This window comes from Hypomesus nipponensis, chromosome 6 (genome assembly GCF_054491055.1).
Source record: "Hypomesus nipponensis isolate SF chromosome 6, ASM5449105v1, whole genome shotgun sequence".
NCBI classification, from domain to species: domain Eukaryota; kingdom Metazoa; phylum Chordata; class Actinopteri; order Osmeriformes; family Osmeridae; genus Hypomesus; species Hypomesus nipponensis.
Genome location: NC_140366.1, coordinates 18,052,916 through 18,077,995, shown reverse-complemented (window position 1 = coordinate 18,077,995; position 25,080 = coordinate 18,052,916). Strand labels below are relative to the sequence as shown.

General features: G+C 44.5%; 1 protein-coding gene across 1 annotated transcript; it reads right to left on the bottom strand.

Annotated features, from left to right (window-relative positions):
• Positions 1-36: 36 nt before the first annotated feature.
• Positions 37-25,079, bottom strand: slc16a10 (solute carrier family 16 member 10). The gene is made up of 6 exons (XM_084699541.1): positions 24,735-25,079; positions 12,334-12,478; positions 10,188-10,617; positions 4,437-4,580; positions 3,870-4,098; positions 37-3,108 (listed from the first exon to the last, which is right to left on the bottom strand). Exons 1-6 carry the CDS (start codon positions 25,066-25,068, stop codon positions 2,864-2,866), a joined length of 1,527 nt encoding a protein of 508 aa, XP_084555667.1. The 5' UTR covers positions 25,069-25,079; the 3' UTR covers positions 37-2,863.
• Position 25,080: the final 1 nt, after the last annotated feature.

Sequence of the window (25,080 nt, the reverse complement as noted above, 5' to 3'; positions counted from 1 at the left end):
GGACTGATGAGTTGGGAACTAAGAACACAACATCGCTTTTTACTTAGTTAAAAATAATATTTAATTTCTGTTGTATTTTGCACTACATTGCACATAGCACTGTGGTACATTGCATATTATTAAATCAAAAACAAGCATTTGATAGCAAAATATTGGAACTGTTAAGACAAGCCTATAAGGACAAAAATAAAAACTACAAGCAAATCCATTTAGGCACAAACTAAAAACAAAAACACAACAAAATTGGGATTTAAGCAGCAATTTTGAGTATTTCTAACAATATACACACATTTGTGTAAGTGTCGTTTGGTTAGAACAGCATTTCAAAAACATTTAATTACATTTGTATAAAGCAATATTTTGGATATGTGTAGCCTTATCTAAAACCAACTTGAGCAGCCACATTATATGACACTATATGCAGATTATTTTGGTCTTCAGCCCCATAGTAAAATCGAACATGCATAGACTAATATTTTGTCTCTCGCTTATACTGAGACATTCCCAAAAAGTGACGTCTTTGGATGTCAAAAAAATGATATTCAAGTAATAATTTCAGAAACAACTAGTTTTAAACAATTTGTAGGGACTATGGCAAAGAGGTCTATTTATCAACCTCAGAGGTACAAATTCTGTAAAATATATATAAAAAAGAATAAATGTATGGCAGGAATTAAATGTAAATGAGCTAAACTAAGCAGTATGATTTGGTGAATGCCTAACAATCAGAACCCCCCCCCCCCCACACACACACACACCACCACCTCCCCAACACTTTTGTGTAAGGTATTTCAATGGTAAGATAGAGCTATATTCAATTGTAAGCTTTCTTATCAGAACTATTTGCCTTCCACAGTTCACAAAAAATTGCTTTAGTTCCACTCAAATATAAACAGCACCACACCTAAGAAAGGCAAACAGTGACGTTGGCAAGGCTGACACTCTTTCACAAGGTCTAAATGATTAAATTTTGGATTGTCTCTGCAAGAAATACTATGATGGAATACATAATGAACATAATACATAATAAAGTTTCCTAATAGTTTGCACATTAAAGCTTTTAATTCTACAACAGCTGTTGCTGTAGGACTAAATACCAGAAATGTTCATTACATTTTGAGGTAGTTTGCATCAAAATCCGTGTCTTGAAACATCACTAACCCACTGGTGTTTTATGATGGAGCCTTGTGTTTAGCAATTTTGCCCGACTTTTTATGTTTAGTGGTTTGTCAGATTGTCAGGTCTTAACAGTTGAATTTTCTAAATTAACTCTGTTATTTCTTTATATTTTTTAAATACAAGTGACCATTTCCCCAAATGTTCTAGCTGGTTTAGTTACGTGAATTGTGGATAAAAATACACATTAAATCATGTAAGTTGGCCATCTAGAAGGGCACTTTCAAAATACTTTCCCATTCTGCCTTCAATATATTGAATACTATTATAAATGGTAGGCAGATACCCACTAATTATGGCAAGACATTATCTAAACATTCTAGAAAAAATAAATACAAAATATGAAAATACGATAATTATAATAAACATTTATCTAAAAGATGTCAACTGACTGAGCACATAGTCACTGGTTAACTTGACTTAATCTGGATCCACATTTGTAAATGCTTAATTGATATTGGTGGAAACTATATACTTGTATATAAAATTCATTAATTGGTTTAGACTAATATGGGGGGAAGAAATACTGCCAACCTCAAAGGTAAAATCACAATTATCATTCATACATGTAAAAGCTTCAAAATGACTTCCTACATATCCATTTTCATGTTGATCCTTCACTTTTTAAGATTCTGTCCTGTATTGGCAAAATTGTGTTTCCAAACATGAAACTGGCAATGACACTAAACACTGGCTAGCATTCTTAGGCTCTGTCAGTAGTCATTTCTACATACATTAATGATGATCAATTAAAAATAAGATGAATCCAGCCTACAGAGAAGTCAGACTTATGTTCAGACAAAAGCCTTGAGATGTTGTCATTTCTGATGGCATGGGTTGGATGGAATCAGTTGTGCTTTAAGCTGCTCCCTTGTGGAGTTCAAGCACCTTTGAAATAAGACAATCGTGAAAACCTTCTACAAAAGACCACCAACCTATCATTTCGTAAAGCACTTCTTTGAAGTGACGTTAATATTTTTCATTCAAATATTACAAAAAAAAATCCTCAAGCATTCATTTGGCATGTCGTAAGACGTATAAAAACCAACCGGCCATTCTATGAAAAAATACAATTTCATTGGACATTCATGGGCCGACATATGTTTCCCTGTTTAAATTACAATTCATGTCAAATGCATCATCTAGTCTTGGTCAGACAAATGTCAGTTTTTCATAAAACGTTTTTTTTTTCTTTCCCATTGGTCTAAATGGCCTTCACAGAATTTAACTAAATTCCCAACAAAAGCCAATAAAAAATGGGGAATTTTGAAGTAAGACTGGCCACTACTATTTGTAAGTAAAATGAATGTTTGATGCCTTTAAAAAGCAGCAAAACCCCAAGTGAATCATTCGTTCCCTTCAATATACTATAAAATGTGAGATTTCCTACTTTCTATATTTATCTTCAAGTTAATTCAACAGCAGGTTGATGTAAAACGATCACATTTGTGTAAAATTGTCGAGTATCTAAGAGTTTAACTGATATGCATCCAACGTCAGCATATTCACATCATCTCGCAAAGACAGCCTTTGAAATATGGTTAGCTCATATCCACAAAGTGAATTACTTTCTACTGTGACATCTATAGTGTTAAAAAATATTTTTTGTCACCAGTCTCATCGGTGTCTATAGGTGTGATTGAGAATTGATGTCTGTCTGTGCATTTCTTAAGTGTGTTTTGAAAACCTAAAGAACAGATTCCGAGTCTAAAGCCTTGGTCTGTGTTGAGTCTCCCTGAGATAGACTGTTCTTCTCACAGTCCAGCATTTTGTCGGAGGCGTCTCCCCTCCGCAGCGCCTCCTCCGCCTCTCTCCTCTTGCGCCTCGCCTCCACCCACGGGATCAGACAGAGCACTGCTCCGCCGATGATGGGGGGGATACCTGCCAGGTAGAAGGCGACGTCGTAGCTGCCCAGCCTGTCTCTTAGGAACCCTGGACAAACAGAAGTGTGTGTACATGTGTGTGTGTGTGTGTGATTGGGGGAGGGCGGGGGTGGGTGGGTGAGAGAAAAAGAGGGAGACAAATACAGTAGCTGCATTAGCATCTGGAATTTACAACCACAAGATTTTCATGATACACAATAATTGCAAGATTATCTGGTAAGGTGTATGTAAAATGCACTAGTTTAACACAACATATCAATATATGTTGCAACAACATAGCAGCGTAGTAACATCATAGAATTTGATGACAACTTTGAAGACTAGTGTCCTGGGCAATCCCAGCCTCTCAGTCTGAGCTTGGAGGTTTATCACTCAGCCCTCTCTTCCTGGAAAGCTTGTCTATTTAGGAGCAAAATGTATGTCTTGTCTTTAGCTCAGGTTAAAGAGGCGGCACATGACTGCTAGGGAAAGATGAATAGATGTTTGTCCTAGCACATTCCATCAGTGTGAAATGTATATACACTGTCCTCCCTGTTTATACATTGTTACATAAACTGTACATTTTAACACCAGGCTGGCACATTGACACTTTCCCCTCTCACATGCAGTTGACATCGTAAGGTATTAAACTGTCATGAGACTGACTGATCGTTCTCGTGTTTTCAAACCTTTCAATGCAAAACCTTCCAGCAAAGAGACGGTCTGACAAAAAAAAAGTATACTATGTACAACCACCAGATGGCAAAAGAGAGCAATTTATGACAGGCTCTTTTCATCTCTGAACACCCAGCCCTTGATTCTGCTATGTACCTGCAATAGGAGGTCCCACCGTCATGGGCACAGACATCATGCCCAGTAGGAAGCCGATGGCCTGGGATACATCCTTGGAGCCCACCAGCTCGAAGGCGATGGGAGCCATGATGCAGATGAAGCAGCCGTCAAACAGCCCCATCAACAGGCACACGGCGATCAGGCCTCCGAAGATGTTGCACAGTGGGATCATCATGGACATCACGCCGATGACCAGGAAGGACGACACCTGGCGAGGAAGCAGCAGGAATCCTCAGTCTTTACCACAGATCATCAGTGTGGGGTGTCAGATGGCTGAGCGGGGAGTCGGGTTGGTAATCAGAAGGTTTCCGGATCGATTCCCCGCCCTGCCAAATGATGTTGTGTCCTTGGGCAAGGCACTTCACTTACTGTAAGTCGCTCTGGATAACAGCGTCTACTAAATGTAATCATCATCACCGTGAACGTGAATGGTTGTTCAGAGGCCTAGCATGGAGAAGCCATGCACCCAGGGAGACCCAGTCTTACCTGCAGGGAGACCCAGCACCCCCAGTCACCCCCAGGTAGACCCAGCACCCTCAGTCTTACCTGCAGGTAGACCTTGTTGACCCCGTGGACGTAGTCTGCCACCCGGCCGAAGATGAGCCGGCCCACACCGGACGTGACGCCAATGCACATCAGCAGGACCTCCTTGTTGGCGTCCTTCCCGAAGCGTTCCTCCACGTGTTTCATCTACAGACGGGATGACGATCAGAAAACAGTTTAACAGCCAAGTAGTTTACATGACAAGGAATTTACTCTGACGGGCCGGTGCAAACAGTAAACATATCCAAATTCTAAAAGTGTGTGCAGTCTTTAAATATTAATAAAAAGTACAAAAAAATGACAGATATTTACAACAATGTCCTACAAAATAATAACAAAAACTGTACAGTATGCAATAAAATATAATATAACACAAAGTAACGAGATTGGAGTAAGCTGTGAGTCAGAGGTAGCCTGGCTGCCAGCCCAATTTCTCCCCGCCCACAAAAACATTTGGTCGGGAAGTTGGGTCTGGAGGGTCTCGTATTGGGAACAACTACATGAAACCGGGATCTGGGCGGACCAATGAAATTGCCAGGGCGGGCTTTATACGACGATGGACAGATGATCAACAGTAACCTAATCAACAACGTCACGAAAGAGCCCTTGGGTTGAATTCGTTTTCAACAAACAACATATTATGTTGCTCTGATTGGTTGTAGGTCTATCCAATTGAGCGAAGAGGCATTTGTTTTACCAGTTCGGTTGAAACACGTCCTGTAGTCACAGCCCAACGGAGAGTTTTCAGACTCATATTCTGACTAGAATTATGAGTATGACAACGTCAGGCTAAGTCAGAGGATGCGGCAGGAAGCAAGTTCTCAGACCACAGCTGCCACACACTTAATCGAATGAAGTCTGGTTGAATACCTCACAATAATACCCAGAACACACGCTAATTCATTCGTTTGCTAAGGCTGGAAAAAGTCATGTTTCATACTGAAGAGGCAACTATTTAATGCAGAATGCAATCAAATGTCTTAGACTGTGGGAGTTTTATGTTTGTCCTTGGTGCTGTTCCCCTTTGTGTGAGTATGCAGGATTATACCAACCCTTCTCAGAGTTCAGAGTTCTGCATGTAAGATTTGGGGAATGATCTGTGCTGTACGTGTTCATAGAGGTGCGGGTCGGAGAGTTGGGGCCAGTTTAAGGGGCTCTACAATTTCCCCATTTTTTAGGACACCCCAGAGAGGAGGAGGCTCCCTCTTCTCTACATCACTCATGTTTCACAAGGGAGGGCCGCTAGCATCGCCTCATCTCACCCCCCCCCCCATCTAAAGCCATTTCAAACCGTTCATCGATGCATTTTACCGTATTTACCACAGCATGAGCACCACAGCAGCCTCCGCTCATGTTACAGTCAAGGGGAGGACGCCGACCAGACTATCAGGGCTTGACTACATGTTGCCCACAGCTGAGAAGGAGCCCAGATGGTTGTGTTTCAGGAGTCAGCCTTCACTGTTCCCCCGCCCGGTTAAACCCAACCTGAGAGACCCACTGGCAGGAAGGCCAGGAGGAAAACATGCAGAGGACCAGCGAGGCAGGGAGGCCCCTCTACCTGGAGCTTCGGCAGCAGCTACGGCCTCCAGGGATGCTACATCCCTTCCGGTCCCTGAGTCAAAGAACCTCTATCACTCCTGCTTTCCCTCCTTCTCCCCCTTCCTGTATTCCCTGCAGGTCACACCGGGGATCCATCAATCTCTCCAAGATGATTCATCAGTCTTTATAGAACAACAACAGAGCTTTTTCTATTCCTAGTTTTCTGCTCTGAGGCGTTCTGTTCCACGTGGTCCTGAGGGCTGTAGGAGTGGGCTGAGAGCGGGTCACTTGGACAAGGGTGATTGATGCAGCTAACAGGGGGAAGTCCTAAATGAGAACAGCGTGTGAAACACTCACCTCGACCCGGACAGTTTGCCTCAGAGGAGATGACCTTTAAAAGTGCACCATATGGGACCAGGGTCTATGACAGGACAGCATTATAGTCAGACTCAATCCCAACATTTATATAAAGCATCCCTTTACTGGTCTTACTATCCCAAGTATGACCAGGACTAAAGGCTTGTGATGATGCTGACATCCAGCCCAGATGGAAGAGGTCTAGGGAGGAGGGGATCCCTCACTGAATTCTGAGTTTTCCTGGTTAAGGTTGGTTTAGGTGCAGTTCTACAGGCGTATGTGAAGCTGTCTGTGACACTGCTTGGGAAAAGGAATACAAATAAAATAGTGATTTGATTTAATAGCAGCCGGAACCCTGTGGCTGAAAATACCATATTGTGCAGATTCAATTCTTCTTCTTTTTTTATCTCCCATGTCAGGTTTTTGGCTTCCTCACAAAGTCATTTCCTTTTAGACTCATAAATAATTACCTACTAATTTTGGAGAGAGCTACTGCCAAGCTAACCCTCCTCAGTGAGGATGCTACCACAACATCAGGAGGTTATCTTATCAGTAACACAGTGTATGATATGCGTCATAAAAACATAAACAAGAGCTTTGACCCTACATTTCCTCTATAGATGACAGAAACACTCTGCAAGAGGTGGCATGAATCTGTCGTTGGTCAGCACAAATCCTGCCGTGTCTTTAAAAGGCCTCCGCTGACACACAATCTTCCAGACGGGAATCATGTGCAGCTTTCCTCTTTCAGCAGGGCTAGACAGCAGGGCTAGACAGCAGGGTTAGACAGCAGGGCTAGACAGCAGGGCTAGACAGCAGGGCTAGACAGCAGGGTTAGACAGCAGGGTTAGACAGCAGGGTTAGACAGCAGGGCTAGACAGCAGGGTTAGACAGCAGGGTTAGACAGCAGGGCTAGACAGCAGGGCTAGACAGCAGGGTTAGACAGCAGGGCTAGACAGCAGGGTTAGACAGCAGGGCTAGACAGCAGGGCTAGACAGCAGGGTTAGACAGCAGGGCTAGATGACAGGGCTAGACAGCAGGGTTAGATGACAGGGTTAGACAGCAGGGTTAGACAGCAGGGTTAGACAGCAGGGCTAGACAGCAGGGTTAGACAGCAGGGCTAGACAGCAGGGCTAGATGACAGGGCTAGACAGCAGGGCTAGACAGCAGGGCTAGACAGCAGGGTTAGACAGCAGGGCTAGATGACAGGGCTAGACAGCAGGGTTAGACAGCAGGGTTAGATGACAGGGTTAGACAGCAGGGTTAGACAGCAGGGTTAGACAGCAGGGTTAGACAGCAGGGTTAGACAGCAGGGCTAGACAGCAGGGATTGTCATGAATCCCTGCTACACTCCAGTCATTCACACAGGCATCAGATCGCTGAATCGACAGAAACCATCTATACAGTATATCTCTCCCTACCTCCAGACTAGAGCTGTGGTCATTCAGTATCTAACGTCAGTTACAGCTGTCACTTTCATTTCATGCTCAGCCCACATTCCTCATTTGTTATTTTATAATCTGAAGACAGACAATGGTTTGTCAAACAGCAAGTGTTGGACCAATCCCAGAGGTCTTTGTTCCATTAACAAAAACAGCCGCATGCCCACAGCCAACACACACGCGTCCAGATTCACCCTAAAACCTTGAGGGATGTTGACTCAGAGTGCGTGTGAGTCTTTGATCACATTTAAATAAACACAAGCTGAATAAACAGACACACACACACACACAAACGCACGACTAAAGTCAAACAGCAGCAACATATCAGCAGGACACCATAATAAGCAGGTCACACACACATGTGATTGGTTGAACAGATATGGAAATTGCCTTTTAGTGAAGTGGAGTTTGGATACTGTGCACATAGTTATAACATCCACCACACCTTCTACTATCAGACTTCCACAAACCACCGTCGTGATGAACATGAGAGGGGGTCATGTTACCTATCAGGAGTACCTGGACAGGTGTGACAGGCCCTGCTCCCGCAGGACTTTACACTGCAACAATCTTGTACTGATAGGAAGGGCCTCGGCTCTGGATAATGCGAGTACGCACGTACTAGACACAAGAACAGCAGTGTTGAGGAGCTGAGCTCAGAGCCTGGAAGAAGCAGCCAGAGGGTGTAAAAACAGCTAGCGCTCCCCGCTAAGCTAGGCCGGCTGGGCTGGCCCCTGCCCACCAGCGCTCCCCGCTAAGCTAGGCCGGCTGGGCTGGCCCCTGCCCACCAGCGCTCCCCGCTAAGCTAGGCCGGCTGGGCTGGCCCCTGCCCACCAGCGCTCCCCGCTAAGCTAGGCCGGCTGGGCTGGCCCCTGCCCACCAGCGCTCCCCGCTAAGCTAGGCCGGCTGGGCTGGCCCCTGCCCACCAGGACTGTGCTCTCCCTTCCTGAGGGCCAAGGACACATCCATCCTCTCACCACAGGGATCCACAGTCTTCTCAAGGCTCAATTCTAAGGGGTGGACATGGCCTGTGGGTGTCCCAGCTGGGGTAGCAGACACTGGAGAAGTGTTGGGAAAACCCAGGGTTTTGGATCCCTAGAATAACCTGACCTTCTTCTAATAACAAAGTCGGCAAACCCAAATAAACAGTCACCTCCTGAACCCACTTCACACAAAAGACTCTAAAGCCTCCCAAATCCTGCTTTCCTCAAAACCGTATTTTCCGTCATGTAAATGCTATGGAATACTAGAATAATAAAGACCTGTATTTATGTAACTGTGCCTGGTCTGCAACCAGAGCCCCCTGTCTCCCCTCGGTCAAGCCTTGCTGCTATATTTGCTTACCGTCCTCAGACCACACAGCGGAACCTTCAAGCGTGTGTTCTGGTGGGATTATGGAGTTGCTGTGAAGTACTGCATCTCTGTGATATGCAGACCAGCTAAATCTAGCACGTTTGACAATGTTAGCGTTTAGACGGAAGGATGACACAACCTTGACACCCTGAATTGTAGCTTTCTGAAATACTTCTAGGAAATCTGACGCCCCTCTCTCTCTGTGTCTCTCTCTGTCTCTCTCTCTGTCTCTCTCTCTCTCTCTCTGCAGGCTCTTTCTCAAGAGTCACACTATCTAAGATTTGTGTATGCAACTGTACACAAAACTAAATAGAACATATTTTGTATCCTATTTTAAGACTGATGGATCATCTAAAAAACACAGCAGATATCAGGTGCTTTAAATATTGACATTCCAGGTCCAGTTTGGAGGCTTAAAAGGCTTTTAAAAATCAACCGAGTTGATCTTGACCAGGAGGAGGTAAACAAGCAGGTTTTAATAAAAACGACGTTCTTGTGAATCCAAGCTAGAAAGATCTGTTTTCATATCAGATCCATATTTGAACACAGTAACACTTGCATACGTTTGATGCAGTCATGGATATCTGTGTTGTCAAGACAAACCCTTCCTCTCACCTTTCACACCAACAGCCCCAGACACTAATGTGTTTTCCTTTCTGTGTTTGTGGAGCTCTACTCCTGCTGGTGACCCCTGACCTCTCCTCTCCACTGGATCCCCCTCTAAGCCAGATAAACGACCCAAACTCAGGTTCAACCAGGAAACTGGATTTCTCTCCTGGGTTCTAGACCGACACTGTCAGACAACAGCAGCTCGCCCACTATGTGGCAGCTACACATGGCTTTATATGGTCCGTGTTTTTCCGATATGATGGTAACCTTCGACACACTGACACACAGGGGGACGTTAACAGAAACACATTTAGAGATATTTAAACCACAATTGGAAAGCTAGGTGACCCCAAAACCACACTGAATTGTCGTAGGAATTCGTAGGAATATTAGGAATCATTAGTGGGAATAGAGTTTTTTAAATCAATTCAAAAGCATCAAATCTACAACTCACCAGGTGGACATAAGGCACAAAGTAGCCATAGAGGGCAGCGGGCACTCCGAAGGCCCAGATGCGGTAGCCCAGGGACTTCCAGATGTTGACGTTGAACACCTGCTTCATTGACGGGCAGCGCCGGCCGCTCCCGGAAGCCTTGTGAGGGCTGGGCAGCAGGGGCGTGTAGGTGAGGCTAGCCAGCATGAGGATGAACATGAGGATGCTGAGGACACGCATGGTGTTCTGCAGGCCCACCTTCTCCAGCAGGCCAGATAGGAGCAAGGGCAGGGTTACTGTGAAGGCACTGGAGCCGGCCGTCACGATGCCGTTGACCAGGCCCAAGCGTTTCTTGAAGTAGTGGCCCAGGATGACCAGGCTGGGCTGATAGGCGAAGGAGCAGCCGCAGGCAAACACAATGCCGTAGGTGAAGTAGAGGGGGCCCAGGGACCTAGGGGGGATGGGGGGCAGCAAGGGGACATTCAGGGGAAGGAAGAGGAGAAGGATAAGCCGGGAATGTAAGGAGTCTACCACAGGCATGTCATAATGTGAACTCCCTCCTCTTATCCAGTCGCCCCACTCAGAATGGGCTTGCTTGAATTGTCGTGCTTCCAAAACACATTTCTCTCAGATAGATGATTAGAGGCGCTCACTTGCTGCCCTGGCCGGCTGTTTCAGCTCCTCCACATTATTAGCTACAATCACACCATGTCAACTGAGCTGCTACACAGATAAGTTCGATTGAAGGTCTCTTACAAAGCTTTGGTCAGCTAAACAGCTGTTAACTTTCACTGCTACAGCCAAAGTCCCTGATAAGGCACCTGTGACTATTTGTTAATAGTAACACCTTAACACTTCAGTACTGCCCTTGTAATCTATCAAACTATTTATTTTCAGAATAAAACTGACAGATAATTTGGGATTGCTCTACCTAAACTGAAGGAAGATGTGAGAAGAGGTCTTAATGTTTTTTTCCTGTTTAGGGACAGCGCTCATTCACATGTCTATCTCTCTTTATCTCTCTCTCTCTGTCTCTCACACACACACGTCACATAGCAGGACCACCCCTCCCAAGGTAAGGTAGGTGGCACTAGGGCTGTCACGAAAACTACTTTCTGTTGTGCGATATATTGCACCAAAAGTTATTGGGATTAACGATATTATTGCACACACGTCCATTTTAATTTTCAGTCCATTTTATGCCACTGAATACATAATGACCGCCCCCCCCCCCCCTCCCCAAGGCGAGTTTTCAGGCTGTTCGCGCGTTTATGTCGCTTCACTCCATCATCCCTTATTGTTTACAACGTTAACAGGGCTACTTGGTTGGCGTTGCCTTTTCAGCTTGAGATATACAAGGTGTGGCGTGAGAGCGTGTGAAATGGTTGAAATGCATGTGTCTCACGCCACTGCATGAAAGTTGGCAGCCCTGTGTTTGTCAAAAGTTTGCAGCATATTTGTAAATGCTGTTTTGTTTTTTTACCGTGTTTAATGGCTGCATCTCTTTGGCTATATAGCGAGTTACGCTATCCGTGAGTGTGCGCTATTTCGCGCTGTCACTTTTATATTTGCACTGTCGGGAAAAAGGCATCTGTAACAGAACTGTATGGAAGACCCCTTTCCAGCTGCAGTTGTTGTTCACAGTTTGAAAAACTGGTTGGGATAGTTATGTATTGCTAGGTGAGATGTTAGGTTAGATGCCTCTTTTCGTTTCCACTGGTTTTAAACAATGTCGACATACCGGCTCGTTCACGTTAATTGTCTCTCATCTCATTCGGCTTAAAGACAAAATGTTCCCACACCGGAGCTGAAGATTTCGGCTTTGAGACCAAGTCCATTTTTACTTGTTCTTCCCAACTAGCTGTAGATGTCACGAAACAGAACACTTTATAACACAGTGAGTTCACGCCCTTCTCTTCACCTGTCGGTGTCCGCTCTGTGTGAGTGGAGACGCTAGTCCCGCCTACGCTTTCGACACGATACCTGAGGCAGCGGGATCGACTAAAATGTTGGTGACATTCGTTCTTATGTAAAAATTAATAACATTATTTTATTATAAAAATGATCAGTTGCAATATATCGCGGCACCAAAAATTATTGTGCTGATTTCCATACACCGTGATAAGTCAATATATTGACTATCGTGACAGGCCTAGGTGGCACTTACGTGACAAAGGAGCTGGCCAATAGGCCGACCAGGCCTACGGCAGCCCCGCCCACGGCCGTTATACGACATCCCAGCAGGTCTGTGAACACGCTGACGATAGGAGAGCAGAAGAAGATCATCCCCATCGAAAGAGAACCCACCCACGCTGCAGAGAGAGAGAGGGGGGGGGGGGGGGGGAGGGAGGGAGAGAGGGAGGGAGAATTATGTTACAGTGCAGACAATAACAGCAGCGTTTCTCTCAGGTTCTACTGTTACACAAGCAGCAGAGCAGACAGGATTGTGGTAGATGTGTTACAGGTGGTTTTCAACAACAACAACAACAACAATAATTAATTATAAACTTGTGTTTGTGATTGGTGAGGTTTCTGTATTTTTGCATCTAGGCTAATAGGTACAACCTTCTGCGGCCTTGTATCACTGAGCTGACCTTTGGAGTTGGTTTCTGCTGTAGGTTTAAAAAGGGTGTGCCTTTATGTCTACAGACTACTAGGAACTACGCAGCAATGTCCCCACACACAAAAGCATAAATGCCCTTTGAACCACGCTGCAAGACAATCACAGAGAAAAACAAATGCCTTTGGCACAAAGCTGGAGACAACATGGAACTGGATCCAGAGGTAGGATCCAGCCCTTCCTGCGCGAAGGGGGAGGAGGAAGGAGGAGGAAGGAGGGAGGAAAGAGGAGGAAGGGGGAGGAAAGGGGAGGAGGAGGAAGGAGGAAGGAGGGAGGAAAGAGGAGGAAGGGGGAGGAAAGGGGAGGAAGGGGGAGGAGGAGGAAGGAGGAAAGAGGAGGAGGAAAGAGGAGGAGGGAGGAGGAAAGGGGAGGAAGGGGGAGGAGGAGGAAGGAGGGAGGAAAGAGGAGGAAGGGGGAGGAAAGGGGAGGAGGAGGAAGGAGGAAAGAGGAGGAGGGAGGAGGAGGAAGGTGGGTGGATGGGAATACTTGTGCAAACTCTTGTGCCATTTATCAACACCACAGCAGCACAGCACACAGGCAGAATACAATGTCCTGACAGATGTTTATACCTCAACCTTTCCTATGAAGAAGCTGAAGTCAAGTTGCAGGAATACTCGCTCCCTGTACCAAGCCACTGTCTAGCAAGACTCCTGGAGATAAATAAACACTGCATGGAGCCTTAAGAATATAGTTTCCTGCCTTTATTTGTGTTATTGGAAATAAGTAAACAGTGGCTAATGGACAAACAAGCGAGAGCGGGGAAAGAACACACAATTCCACCCAGCCCTTTGCGCCCACGTCAGTGAGCGGCCTTTGACCACAGTGAGGATTGGAGGACCCGTGATGCCAAGAGGACAACATGTTAGGAAGGGGGCTGGACTGCTGTGTAGTAACTCAACATTCACGCCGGTCAGACACGTAGGAGGTTTCTGCTTCGTCTACAAGTTTCCCCACATAGAGGAACCAATCTTGGGAAGTAGACAGGAAAAGGGTGTCAGATGGTTGAGCGGTGAGGGAGTTGGGCTAGTTATCAGAAGGTTGCCAGATCGATTCCCCGCCGTACCAAATGATGTCCTTGGGAAAGGCACTTCACCCTACTTGCCTCGGGGGGGAATGTCTCTGTACCTACTGTTAGTTGCTCTGGATAAGCGTGTCTGCTAAATGTAAAAGAGACACTAGTTGGCTGAAACTGCTGAGCTCTGTTCTCACTCAGGGAGGGGAAAGACCTTATGCCTCAAGGTTGAAATCCTTCATTTTAAACTTTCTAAGTCGGTCCATCCCCCTTCCAGTGTCTTTAGGCTTACTAATACTTAGCCACCCTCAGACCCTACTGCTAGATAGTTGTGTTGATAGACAGTCCAAATCCTAGTCAAGAGCCAGACACTGAAATACCCAAGCAAACTTTCAACGTTTGTCTCATAACAGGAAACGATTGAATAATTTCTTACGAAGAGGAAACATCTGCTGTGACAGGCTTGGTGGAAGTGAATCGAGCCTTCAAAATACTTCAGCATTCAGTCTACAGAGTGGCCTTAGACAGAATTATCTGACTTATGGAGGGAACCTGCGACTCAACCTGTTTTCTAAAAGCAGACCGCACCAGCGTCAAAACATGTTCATAAATCTTTATGTATTAATAGTTATGCAGCTTCGGCTAGCCCCTTCTTGCTCAATATCCTGGCAGGTTTACATTCCCAGTAAAGGTAGAAACCTTACGTTGATAACTGTTTGAATATCCCTTCCAACTAGGCAGTGCAGAGGGCAGTGTGGAATGAAGCTTGCTAAGAAAAGGTTCCTCAAAATCCACTGGAGTCATATTTGCTGAGTAAGTCTAATATTTGCTGAGCCGACGGTGTTCTTAACCAGCACAGTGTAATACATGAAAGTTAACTAAAGGGGACAAGAATCTCACAAAGACAACAGGAAATTGCTGTTTCGTTTTCATCTGCTGGATTTCTCGATTTAAAAGCATTTACGCTTCAGACCAAGAGGAATTCCAAATTGAAAATGTAATATCAGGATGCTCCCTTTCCAGGTGACATACATTGTTAGCCGGAGGCTACTGGGGTCCCTGGCAGACAGACCGAACCAGGCAGAGCTGCCCTAAATCTCCTGTCTCCTCGGCTGCCTCTCCTGCCTCTGGTCTGGACTGAACCCTGTCACCCCATCAGACCTGCCTCCCTGAAAGATCCCGTGAAGGAATCCCCTCAGTCTTAATAAACCTGTTCACTCAGGAAACAGTGAAGAAGAGTGCTGAGTGTCCCAGTTGACGCTGACCCAGCAGCTTGTCTCACTAAGTCCTATGAAACCTAGCTGTTCAGCTTTCCATTTCAACATGTGTGACCAATCCACAATGTAACATTTTTGCTGGGATCATTTAAATTAAGGATCCAATTGATTTTGTTGTTATTTTAGGCTTATTATTCAGATTTTTTTCTCTCATATATTCCCGTTTATGTGTTTGTGAAAACAAGAAAAAAAAAATTGGGTGTGCCTTGCACCCTCATTTCCAAATTCAACCCCCCCTCCCAACACATCTCAGACTGAATATATTAGATAAGACATTTTATTTCACAAGAAAAAAAAAAGCTGATAAGGGAGTTACTTGTTGCACAATCTGTTGTCAGTAGAGCTCAGTGGTGCATCTAACAGACTCAGGACATTAAACAGAACAAGCTGTCTTGTTTCCAGATACTAATGGAAACCAGCAAATACACACAAAAAATCTTACATTACGCCTCTCTAGCTAAGAGGCTGCCTATTAGCTCAAATCAATGGAAACCCCTTAAGTGCTTAGACTGTCTAGTATTGCCCCCATTCAAAAGTTACCACAGATCACCGAGTCCTAATTAGGGCTGGGCGATATATTTAATATTAATCGCAATCATTTTGACGACAATGTAAAATTGGAAATATTGTGAATATCAAGTACATTTTAGCTTTTTTTTTTGCTGGTTCTTGTGGCTCCTCTGTGACACACACACAGACACACACACAGACACGCACACAGACACACACACAGACCATGAGCACAAACTGAAAACTGCACTCGCACAGGCACTCTCTCTTGCTCTCTTATTGTCCTGTCACATAAGGACCTCTGCATGAATTGTTCCATGTGAGGTCCATTTTGTCAAGTCGCAAGTACCATGTTATGGCAACTGCTTAAAGTTGCACTACACATTTAGTACTTTGTAACAATAGTTGTTCTATCTCAATTGTTTTTGTTGTTTTCTAATGGGGGCAAAAGAAAATGATGTTTTTATATTATTTAAATGCAAATGCAAACATATCGAGATCTATTTACATTTAGCCATTTAGCAGACGCTCAATATTCAATATATATTGAATATCATAAACATTTTGACCATATCGAGATATATTTTTTTTTCTTCATATATCACCCAGCCCTGGTCCTTATGCGTTCCAGGATTAATGGGGCCTGTGAAAATGGCGGTTGCACAAAAAGTCGCTATTGGCTTTCTGAAAAGTTGCTACATTACGTAAATCCAAACCAATTACACATTGGCTACAATTACAGTTATGTTGCTGCTCAACAACGAAAACGGAGATTGCCAAAGTTGTGGAAAGTTGTTAAATTTGTCGCTAGTCGCTAGATGAAAATGTTTTGTTAAAACTGAAGGTGAAAAGTTGGTAAATTGGCAACACTGGGTGGTTACTGGGAAATGGAACTAAAATGAGTGAGAAATAAGTTATGTTGGTAAATCACTGGCTTCAAACTAAATGACCTCCTCCCCCTTCGGGTCCCTCCCCCATCTAGAACTCTGTTCTGCACCCATGTAGAAGTCTGTTTTGCACCCCCCTAGAACTCTGTTCTGCAGCCATCTAGAACTCTGTTATGCACCCATCTAGAACTCTGTTCTGCACCCATCTAGAACTCTGTTCTGCACCCATCTAGAACTCTGTTCTGCACCATCAGAAGCTCACATGGAAGGGAGTCATGAATCACTAGACTACAGAACTCCACCAACCTGTCAAGAGACTACAATGAATGTCCGGGTGTGCACTGAATCTCAAATAAACACTGTGTCAAAACTCTTCAGAATTCAGGACAGAACACATGAAAACAAGCCACAAAATGTTTGCATGTCTTGAATTTGATAACCTAAGTAGGTTAAAAATACAAAAGAGAGGGATTATGATACCGATCTCCTGTATCTACTTCACACAAAGGGGAGTAACCTTACAAAGATCTAACTATTGACTTGTTTAAACACAAAGTATGTATGTTAGTTCTTATGTCTTTTACCACACCAAAATAGACTGAAATCTTAATCTAACAAACCCTAACAGGTTTAGGTGTTATGGACTATCAACCGCAGTCCTGGATGTGCTTGCATGGCTATGCTACTACTATATGGCTTAAGCTAAGGCTACATGACATAGGCTAATGCTAAAGCTAGTCTTTGGCAGCAGTGTCCACATGGCGCCTGCCTCTGTCCAGACTCAAAGGTTTGATCTGAGCTGGTTTTGCAGCTCGACGGTAACAAACTGGCCCGACTCCAGAGGCTCCCCACTGGGCAGCACCCACCTCAGAGCCCTGTGACACAGTCAACTCAGGACAGCCCGGCCAAGGCTGTCCAGGGCACAGGCCCACTCAAGCTCCATGCAGAGGAAGCAATGTCAGCCCACAGTCTCTCTGGCTGCGCCACAGCAACATAGCCTCAACCCCATCAGCCAGCAGCCAGCAGCCATCTCTCATTAGGATAATCAACCAGACTCATTTAGACCCAATGACCCTCTGTGCAGGGCTCTAAGACTGTATTGTACAGCAGTGTAAGATGCCCTAGTATCCCTGTCAATGTGACAGAGAGTGTAGGCTTGGTGGCTGGTTGCTGCTGACTTTGCCAGTTTGTAGCATTGCCGGTATCCAGAGATGGAGAAATGGTAGGGTTAGGGTCAGCAGGTTTACCACACAGCTGCTATAGCGCTTGATTGGCATGACTGGCATGCTTGGCACGTAGCTAATTTCTCATGTCTCCTGATGGGGTTGTCATGTGACATTACTGCAACACGGAAATAGCTCAGCTACCTGGGTTGCTAACCCTCCACAAATTAAGTGTCCAAAGCCATCCGACACACTTAAACACTAATTAGCAGGAGCAAAGAAGTATGCTAATCTATGCTGTTACCCTGGACCACTTGGTTTGACAGTGACCAAATACAAAGACACCTCAACTTAAAAAGATTCTTGTTCATTTGAAAAGGAGCCAACATTATGAGGTTCTGCAGAACCTTGGTGGAACGCTGAACCAGTTTTGACACTTTAGCCTCTCTTTGATCGAGCTTCCTTTATTTTCCAGGACTTCCCATTGCCCTCTTGTCAGCTCTGTCCTCTGTGATGTCAAGCATTAAAGAGAAAAGCCCCAGTAATGTCGTTACCACAGCTCCATGCCAGCAATTACACAAATAATTAGAGCAATGGCCGGTTAATCTCCTGGACCGCCCGGAGGACCTCAGTACCCCACCGCACATCTGGCTGGAGTGGACAAAAAGACTACAACACCAATCGAACTTCATTTCCCAGAGTCCCCGGATGGAAGTCATTACATCAGGCTGCTCTCTGTGGAGGTGGGTGTGGACTGTGGATGAAGAAAACTGGGAGCCTTGAGAATACACTGCTCTGGACACAGTTCAGCTTTCATCTCAAACACCTGCTCACTTTCAGGATGCCTGCTCATGCCACAGGAAGTGAAGGAACGCAGGGGTGCTGAGATGGAGAAAAAGTACAAAGGGTTCCCGATGATAAGTCACGATACGCAGCAAAAGGAAGGAAAAAAACAGACCTGAATTTGCTTGGCGAGCAAAAGGCCCCATGTGTAACATGTTAAATGGGAGTCCAGTGAGAAGGGGGCGGTATGGACAGGGCTGATGGTGATTGGGGAGTTTCTTTCCCACCTCTTTTCAAGCATACAACAAAATGGCGGGAGGCCAGCATTCGCGCATGTTTTTCATTAAGGCTTTTCCCACTTTCGCCTGAATCTGTGTTCCAAATGGTTTTGAACAATGTGACATTGCATATCCTCCCATAGGCCTAGATCCAACTGCTTCATCCATCTCACATCTGCCATGACCTTGTTTTGAATGAATTTCCTTGTGAGTAAACAAAAACAAAACATTTAAACACACTGGGGTTCAAGGATAATCTAAAAAAGACTCTGTTTGCTGTTGTCATGTCCTTAGACTGAGACAACAGCTGGTTATTTCTGGATTTCCAACTCTTATTTCCTGGCAAACAGAGAGATACATTTCTGAATGAAATATAAACTGGCATTCGAACGTAAGGACACATGCACAGATGGTAATCTGAACATATGTTTATTCGAAGGTGTTGTCCCTTCCTTAAAAATTAACAGAAATGACCCAAAAGTCAATTATATACCAGCTCCTACACATCGGTGTTGATTTTAGTCTTTCCGATGAGCTTGTTCGATGATCTAACAAAAAAGCTATAATTAAATGTAGTTATGTGGTTATCTATACAGGGACAATGTATTGTTAAGGTTTGGCTCTAGGTTTTATTTACAGCTTTTATGTATCTGTTTCCCAACCCCTCAGGCTATGGGCTGATGGTGTCACGACCACGCAGCCAAACAGTTGGTTGTTCCTGCTTCTGTTGTGTGCCATGCAAGCTCTGAACACTGCCAGCGTGTTTACCTTCCCCTCTGCTTTATCTTCCAAAAACCTTCACCCAAGCCCAGTGTCAATCTTCCGTGAGACAGAGATTAAATGCGCCGTCAATCATTAACAGATGTCTGCTTGCAGATAATCGTTTTTTGGAGTCCACATGTTGTTTTACTATTTTTTCCATCCTTTCATTTTATTTTTATTTTTTAAACCTACCTTGGTTAAACATGTCTACATATCTGAAGCAGTAAATCTTTTTAAGAGACATTAAAGCCATTAACACCAAGAGACCTGTGAAGCCACAGGTGCCAGTGCTGGAATGACGCTGTGCACACGTGAATAAACCAGAACGTGATATAAATAAAATCAGTCAATTAACTTTAAAACAATGCTCGCTCCCCTCATGAGATGCAGATGTATTTTCTTTAATCAGACGTGTTGGTGTTTTTCTCTTCAAGTTCCCGCCATGGCCTGTAGAGACCAGAACTAGACCCCAGGAGAAGACCTCAGACTGTGGAGAGAGGAAGGACTTCCCCAGCCTCAACCACCTATTTCCTGGTTCCTCCGTGTAGTCCTTCAACTGTCACTCAGAATAGGGACAAACCCCACTAGACAGATGAGCAGATTATTTTGAGGAAGTACACATTGTGCTAGCATGTGGGATTATCTCAAACGTTCATCCAGATTATGTGATGCAACACATCTCACCTGTTTCCTTGCTTGCAAATGCTCAGGAAACAGTTTATGACTTGTGTTCAGTGAGGGGTGCTTTGTGCATGAGTTGTTAATGTGTAAGGCAGTCGTGTCTTTCGGCTGCACACATCTGAGTAGGTATTTTGCACTCTGATCTTGCATCAAAACTGCCGTTCTTATTCAAGACCTGTAGCTATACCATACTCTCCTGTTTAGGTGATTATTTGCAGCAGATGGCACCTCAACACCGTGGCCCAATTAGATCAGTTACATCTCTGACACCATATGCAGTCAAACCCAGTCAAAGCAACTCCCATGACTGGCAGTGGAAGCTCACTGTAAGAAATCCCCCCCAAAAATGTTTTGCTTAACTCCCAGAGCTTGGTGTCAATTTCACGTCCAGAGACGAAAACACCATTCTTCATCTCTTACCCATGTTTTACTTCATTAGCTAGACAAACACTATAACGAATCGGAGTTCCCTGTTTGTCCCAGCAGATGGTTACTTCAGAAGTTCTGACAGACTGGCCAGGAACTTTGAACTTTGCACTCAAACGGCTCAAAGTTGTGTTTCTTTTTCTTTTTTTCTTTTACAGCTGCTCTAACGCTAGGCTTCATGGGCAAAGGGCTTTTATGGCCGGAAGCCTAGGAACAACCCCATTTGGACCCATCTGTTAAGGGACAAAAATGAGCCCATTACACAGATGTGAAGGCCAGGGAGCTGGCAGGGGGCCAACCTGATGCTCCCCACCCCAGCATCCTGGACATTGATTGGCTGATTAAGGCCAACCCTGCCAGACTTCCGCCTATGGTGGTTGCATGCAGTCAGTCAGGAAGGTGGATGTACACTGCCAGGGTCAAATCGACCCTAGACCTGGGGACCAGCTGCAGGAGTGAAAAGGCGAAGTCACTGTTGCAGAATTCCAGGCTACTAACTGTTTTGACCTCACCAGTGTAATGTGCACTGCAAGCCTTCTTTTTTTTTTTACTACATTAATCTCTTAAAGCTCTTAAATCACAAAGCAATAAAACCTCAACAAATGGGTCTACCTACTATTTTAACACTGTGGCACGACGAACGTCAAATCAATGAGTGAACCACTCGAGACCACCGAACAGTCGTAAACAGCAACCCTGAACTAACACCTAAAAATAGCCAAACAGAGTGGCTTAAGTGGTCTCTATACACATGAACCAATGGTTCAGGATCCAAATGGGGTCACCAAGGAAACAGGTGGGAAAGAATGAGGTCCAACTCTAGCAGATTTCACTCAATTCATGAGTGATTAGTCGTCAGCAGGCAAAACAAATTACTTTGTGCTTGGAGGATTATAGGCTAATACCTACAAACAGCATAGTGGCCCGCTCTGTAGTATACCAATATTGTTTTTGAGTGAGGAGCTTTTCATTCAGGCACATTCTTGACCATTGAAGTTACACCATGATTCAGTTATGGTATCAGATTTTGTGCGGCATAATTGCCCAAATTCTTTTCATATATGCTCTTATAGTGACCCTGCTGTGATCTGCAGCCTTCCTCTTCAAATGGGATGCTTTGTAGAGGAGTAATGGAAACCAACAATCGAAAACATAGTTGCTGTCCATGGTTTCTGTTTCTGGTTATCACAATAGCATCTAGACAGCTTTCTTTCCTTGATGTACCCGTCATCGGATCACCGACCTCCCTCCACATGCACTGTCCTCTCATGGCTTTCACCATCAGATTAGCTAGTAATAATTTGTTTATTCTGCCAATTGGGCAGGCTGAATAGGCATCAAGTAGCAGCCATTCTGTTTCCACCAGGGGGTGGGCAAAGATTAAAAGGTCCTACCACTGTCCCCTGAGAGCGGGGGTGTGCAGGGACTGTACTTAAAGCCCAGATCCTGGGGGGGGGGGTTATTGAGGTATGACAGGTTGTGAGACATTTGGGGGGCATTACATGCCATGACAAGTACTATGTGGGTTTCAACTTTCCTAACTGGCTTCTATGTGGCCCTGTGAAACTGACAAGTGGCAACTTTTACATAGCATTCGTGGGAAACTCGTAGCTGGTTGAACACCACTTTGTAAGATAACAGGGGATAGCCCATAGCAAGCTTGGACACGTGCTAGTTTTTTCTGTTGCTAGCATTTCAACACCTGTTGTATTTCACACATTCTCCAACAGAAATACTTCAAGGGAATCTCAAAATGAACATGTTTCTATTCCTGACACCCACAGGCATAGTCTGTATCATTGTATAGTCAGAAATTAAGTATCAACCCTCTGCTTGATTTACCTAAATATCCGTTTAACCCCATTAAACCCAACAAACTGTATTAGCCCAAGTCAAAAATGATAATGTGATGTCATCATGGGTAGCCAAATATACTTTTCCATGCCCTTCATGTTGTTGTGAGAGGGAAACCAGCACACTGTGTCTGGGATTGCAACATTTAGAATGACTCAATTCTGCCTGTGATTCCTGGAGTGTGCAAGATGCGTTCCAACCATTCCCCAATCTGAGATGAAGCTCTTAACATTCCATCTATTTCTTTCCTATGCTAAAATGACTCACTGTACCCCAAATGTATATACATTTTCACACAAACCTCTACACAGTTTCCCTGTCAAACATGAGTCCCAACTCCCCTGTCAAACCCGTTTTCTTTGTAAACAACTCGATGAGCCAAATTCGTCATTATGTAGATGTTATTCTATCCTAAGAAAACAATGTTTATTTAAAGTACGCAGGATTGATATAGTCCATGTCTAACATTCTTAACATCCAGTAACTGAATCTCATAAAATAAGTCTACAGTCTAGAGATAATAGGGCCAGTCCAACACGACGCCCAGGTCTAAGGTCTATGATCCTTTCAACCTTTCCATGCCAGACTTTCCTCTACACTTCCTCAACTTCTTCTCGACTTCCTGTCAGGTTAAGTGGCATTTGTTCGACAAAACATGTTCATACTTCGATCTTCTCCAACTGGCATGTCTGCCAAGGGCGTATCTAGCCCTATTTTGGGGAGCTGGAAGTAGAGGACACTATTTAAAGTTATTTTCTAAAATTTCTTCTGGTGGAACATGCCCCCAGACCCCCCCTAGTTTTGCTCCCAAAAAAATCAGTCAGGGGCTACTGTGTTCTTGTAAAAAAAGTTTGTCTGGAGCCCAATAGGCCTGGGTATACGGTACTGTATATTAACGTTGGTCATAATGGTGGTACTTGGAGAGTCAAATATTTTCTGAAATGGTACGGGGTGTGAAAAGTTTGAGAACCACTGATCTAGGGGCTTAGCCCCCCCAAAAGTGTGAACCTAGATTCGCCCCTGATGTCTGCTGTCTCTTCACCTCACGCTCACAACAGGAAACACAGGAGTCAGAGGTGAAGAGGACAGTAGACTTCCTTCTCTGGGAATTGTTTGAGAAAAGAATGAGCATTTACTGATTTCAAGTCCAACTGAACACATACAGACACTAACAGGACATCGGCTGTCTGTCAGTCGATGTAACAGTCTTTGAAAAATGTCTTTATGAAGTGATATTTTACCTTATGTTAATAATATGTAAACGTAAAATGTGAACTAGGTCTATAGATGTTGTAGCCACATTCACCATTATGGGGTCAGATGGCTGAGTGGTTAAGGGGTCGGGGTATTAATCAGAAGGTTGTTGGTTCGATTCCCGGAATGTGCCAAATGATGTTGTGTCCTTGGGCAAGGCACTACTTGCCTCCGGGAGAATGCCCCTGTACTTGCTGTAAGTCGCTCTGGATAAACGCATCTGCTAAATGACTAAATGTAAATGTACAACTATCTGCACAGACCATGAAGTAATAAACAGACCAATATGATTTTTCTCTGTCTTCTGGCAGGAAGACACCCATGGCATAGTCCTAGAGTAATCAGCTATAAATTGACCTCCAAGACACACTAGCACACATCCTAGTGCAGGGAATTTAGATGTGGGGTGACAGCTGGAGAAGTTACACTGATGCAATCCTTATGACAAGGCTTGGCCTACCTACACTCTACGCCACTCCAGTAAGGGACTTGTTGATCTGCGGCTTGATTAGTCACCGAGAGGATTTTATAGATCTTGAGGCGTTAATGATAATATACATAAAATAAAATACGACAATTTTGATACTCGTCCAGTCTGGTTCTTTTGACTGGGCATTTCTGAGTCATACAGGTACAGTAGATAGATTAGGGTAGGGTCACCCCATATGAAACTGTAGGGTTCTGAGGTTTACCAATTTGAGGAGGCTCAAGGCTGACTTGTTAAAGCTCACACCATGCTTGGCTAGTGTCTCTAGCGAACAATGTGGCATGCTTCGGGTGGTTGCATTACGAAGGTTTGGGCTGCTAAATACCACTAACTTGCAGCTCTTGTGACATGAATAGATTTCTTTCATTATTTGTGCATTTCGGATATGCACATTGTCGTTTCTTCTCGACTCGACAGCCATCCAGGAAGTGCGAGGTTGTTGTATTCCGTTATAGCTAAGATTACTGTAACCCACTACTGTACAGAGAAGTTTCACATGCTGTGACTGTTTGCCGCCTGGACTAGCCAGTAGCCTACAGTATTCCTAGCTCCACGTGTAAATTAGCCTACTCACCTGTTTTGAACCTGAGGTCTTCGTCTTCTTCAGAGCCAAATTCTTTGAGAAGGGAAACGAAAAGGATGCCGAATGCGTTCTGGATTCCAAACACCGCTCCATTGCACCACATAGCAGCCAACATCACCACCCATCCCCAGCCACCTTCAGGGGGCTCGAACTCTGGCTCTGCTGCAGCTTCAGAGGATTGCTCCTGGAGGTTACCTTTGCTTTCCCCGTTTTCCTTCTTCTCCTCCTCTGTGTCTTCTAAACGTTTGTCCTCTGACTGCATCTCACTCTTTTCTGCGACTGAGTCTTTAGGTTCATTTTCGATCATTTTGTTACCTTCTGTCATTACTTGTCGGTC

Bases quoted from the DNA above. Each gene is read 5' to 3' on its own strand.
- slc16a10 (XM_084699541.1), bottom strand. From the start codon at position 25,068: ATGACAGAAGGTAACAAAATGATCGAAAATGAACCTAAAGACTCAGTC. The intron at 12,479-24,734 runs GTGAGTAGGCTA...CTCTCTCTGCAG, and splicing joins AGACCTCAGGTTCAAAACAG to CGTGGGTGGGTTCTCTTTCG. The intron at 4,581-10,187 runs GTGAGTTGTAGA...TCCCGTCTGTAG, and splicing joins TTGTGCCTTATGTCCACCTG to ATGAAACACGTGGAGGAACG.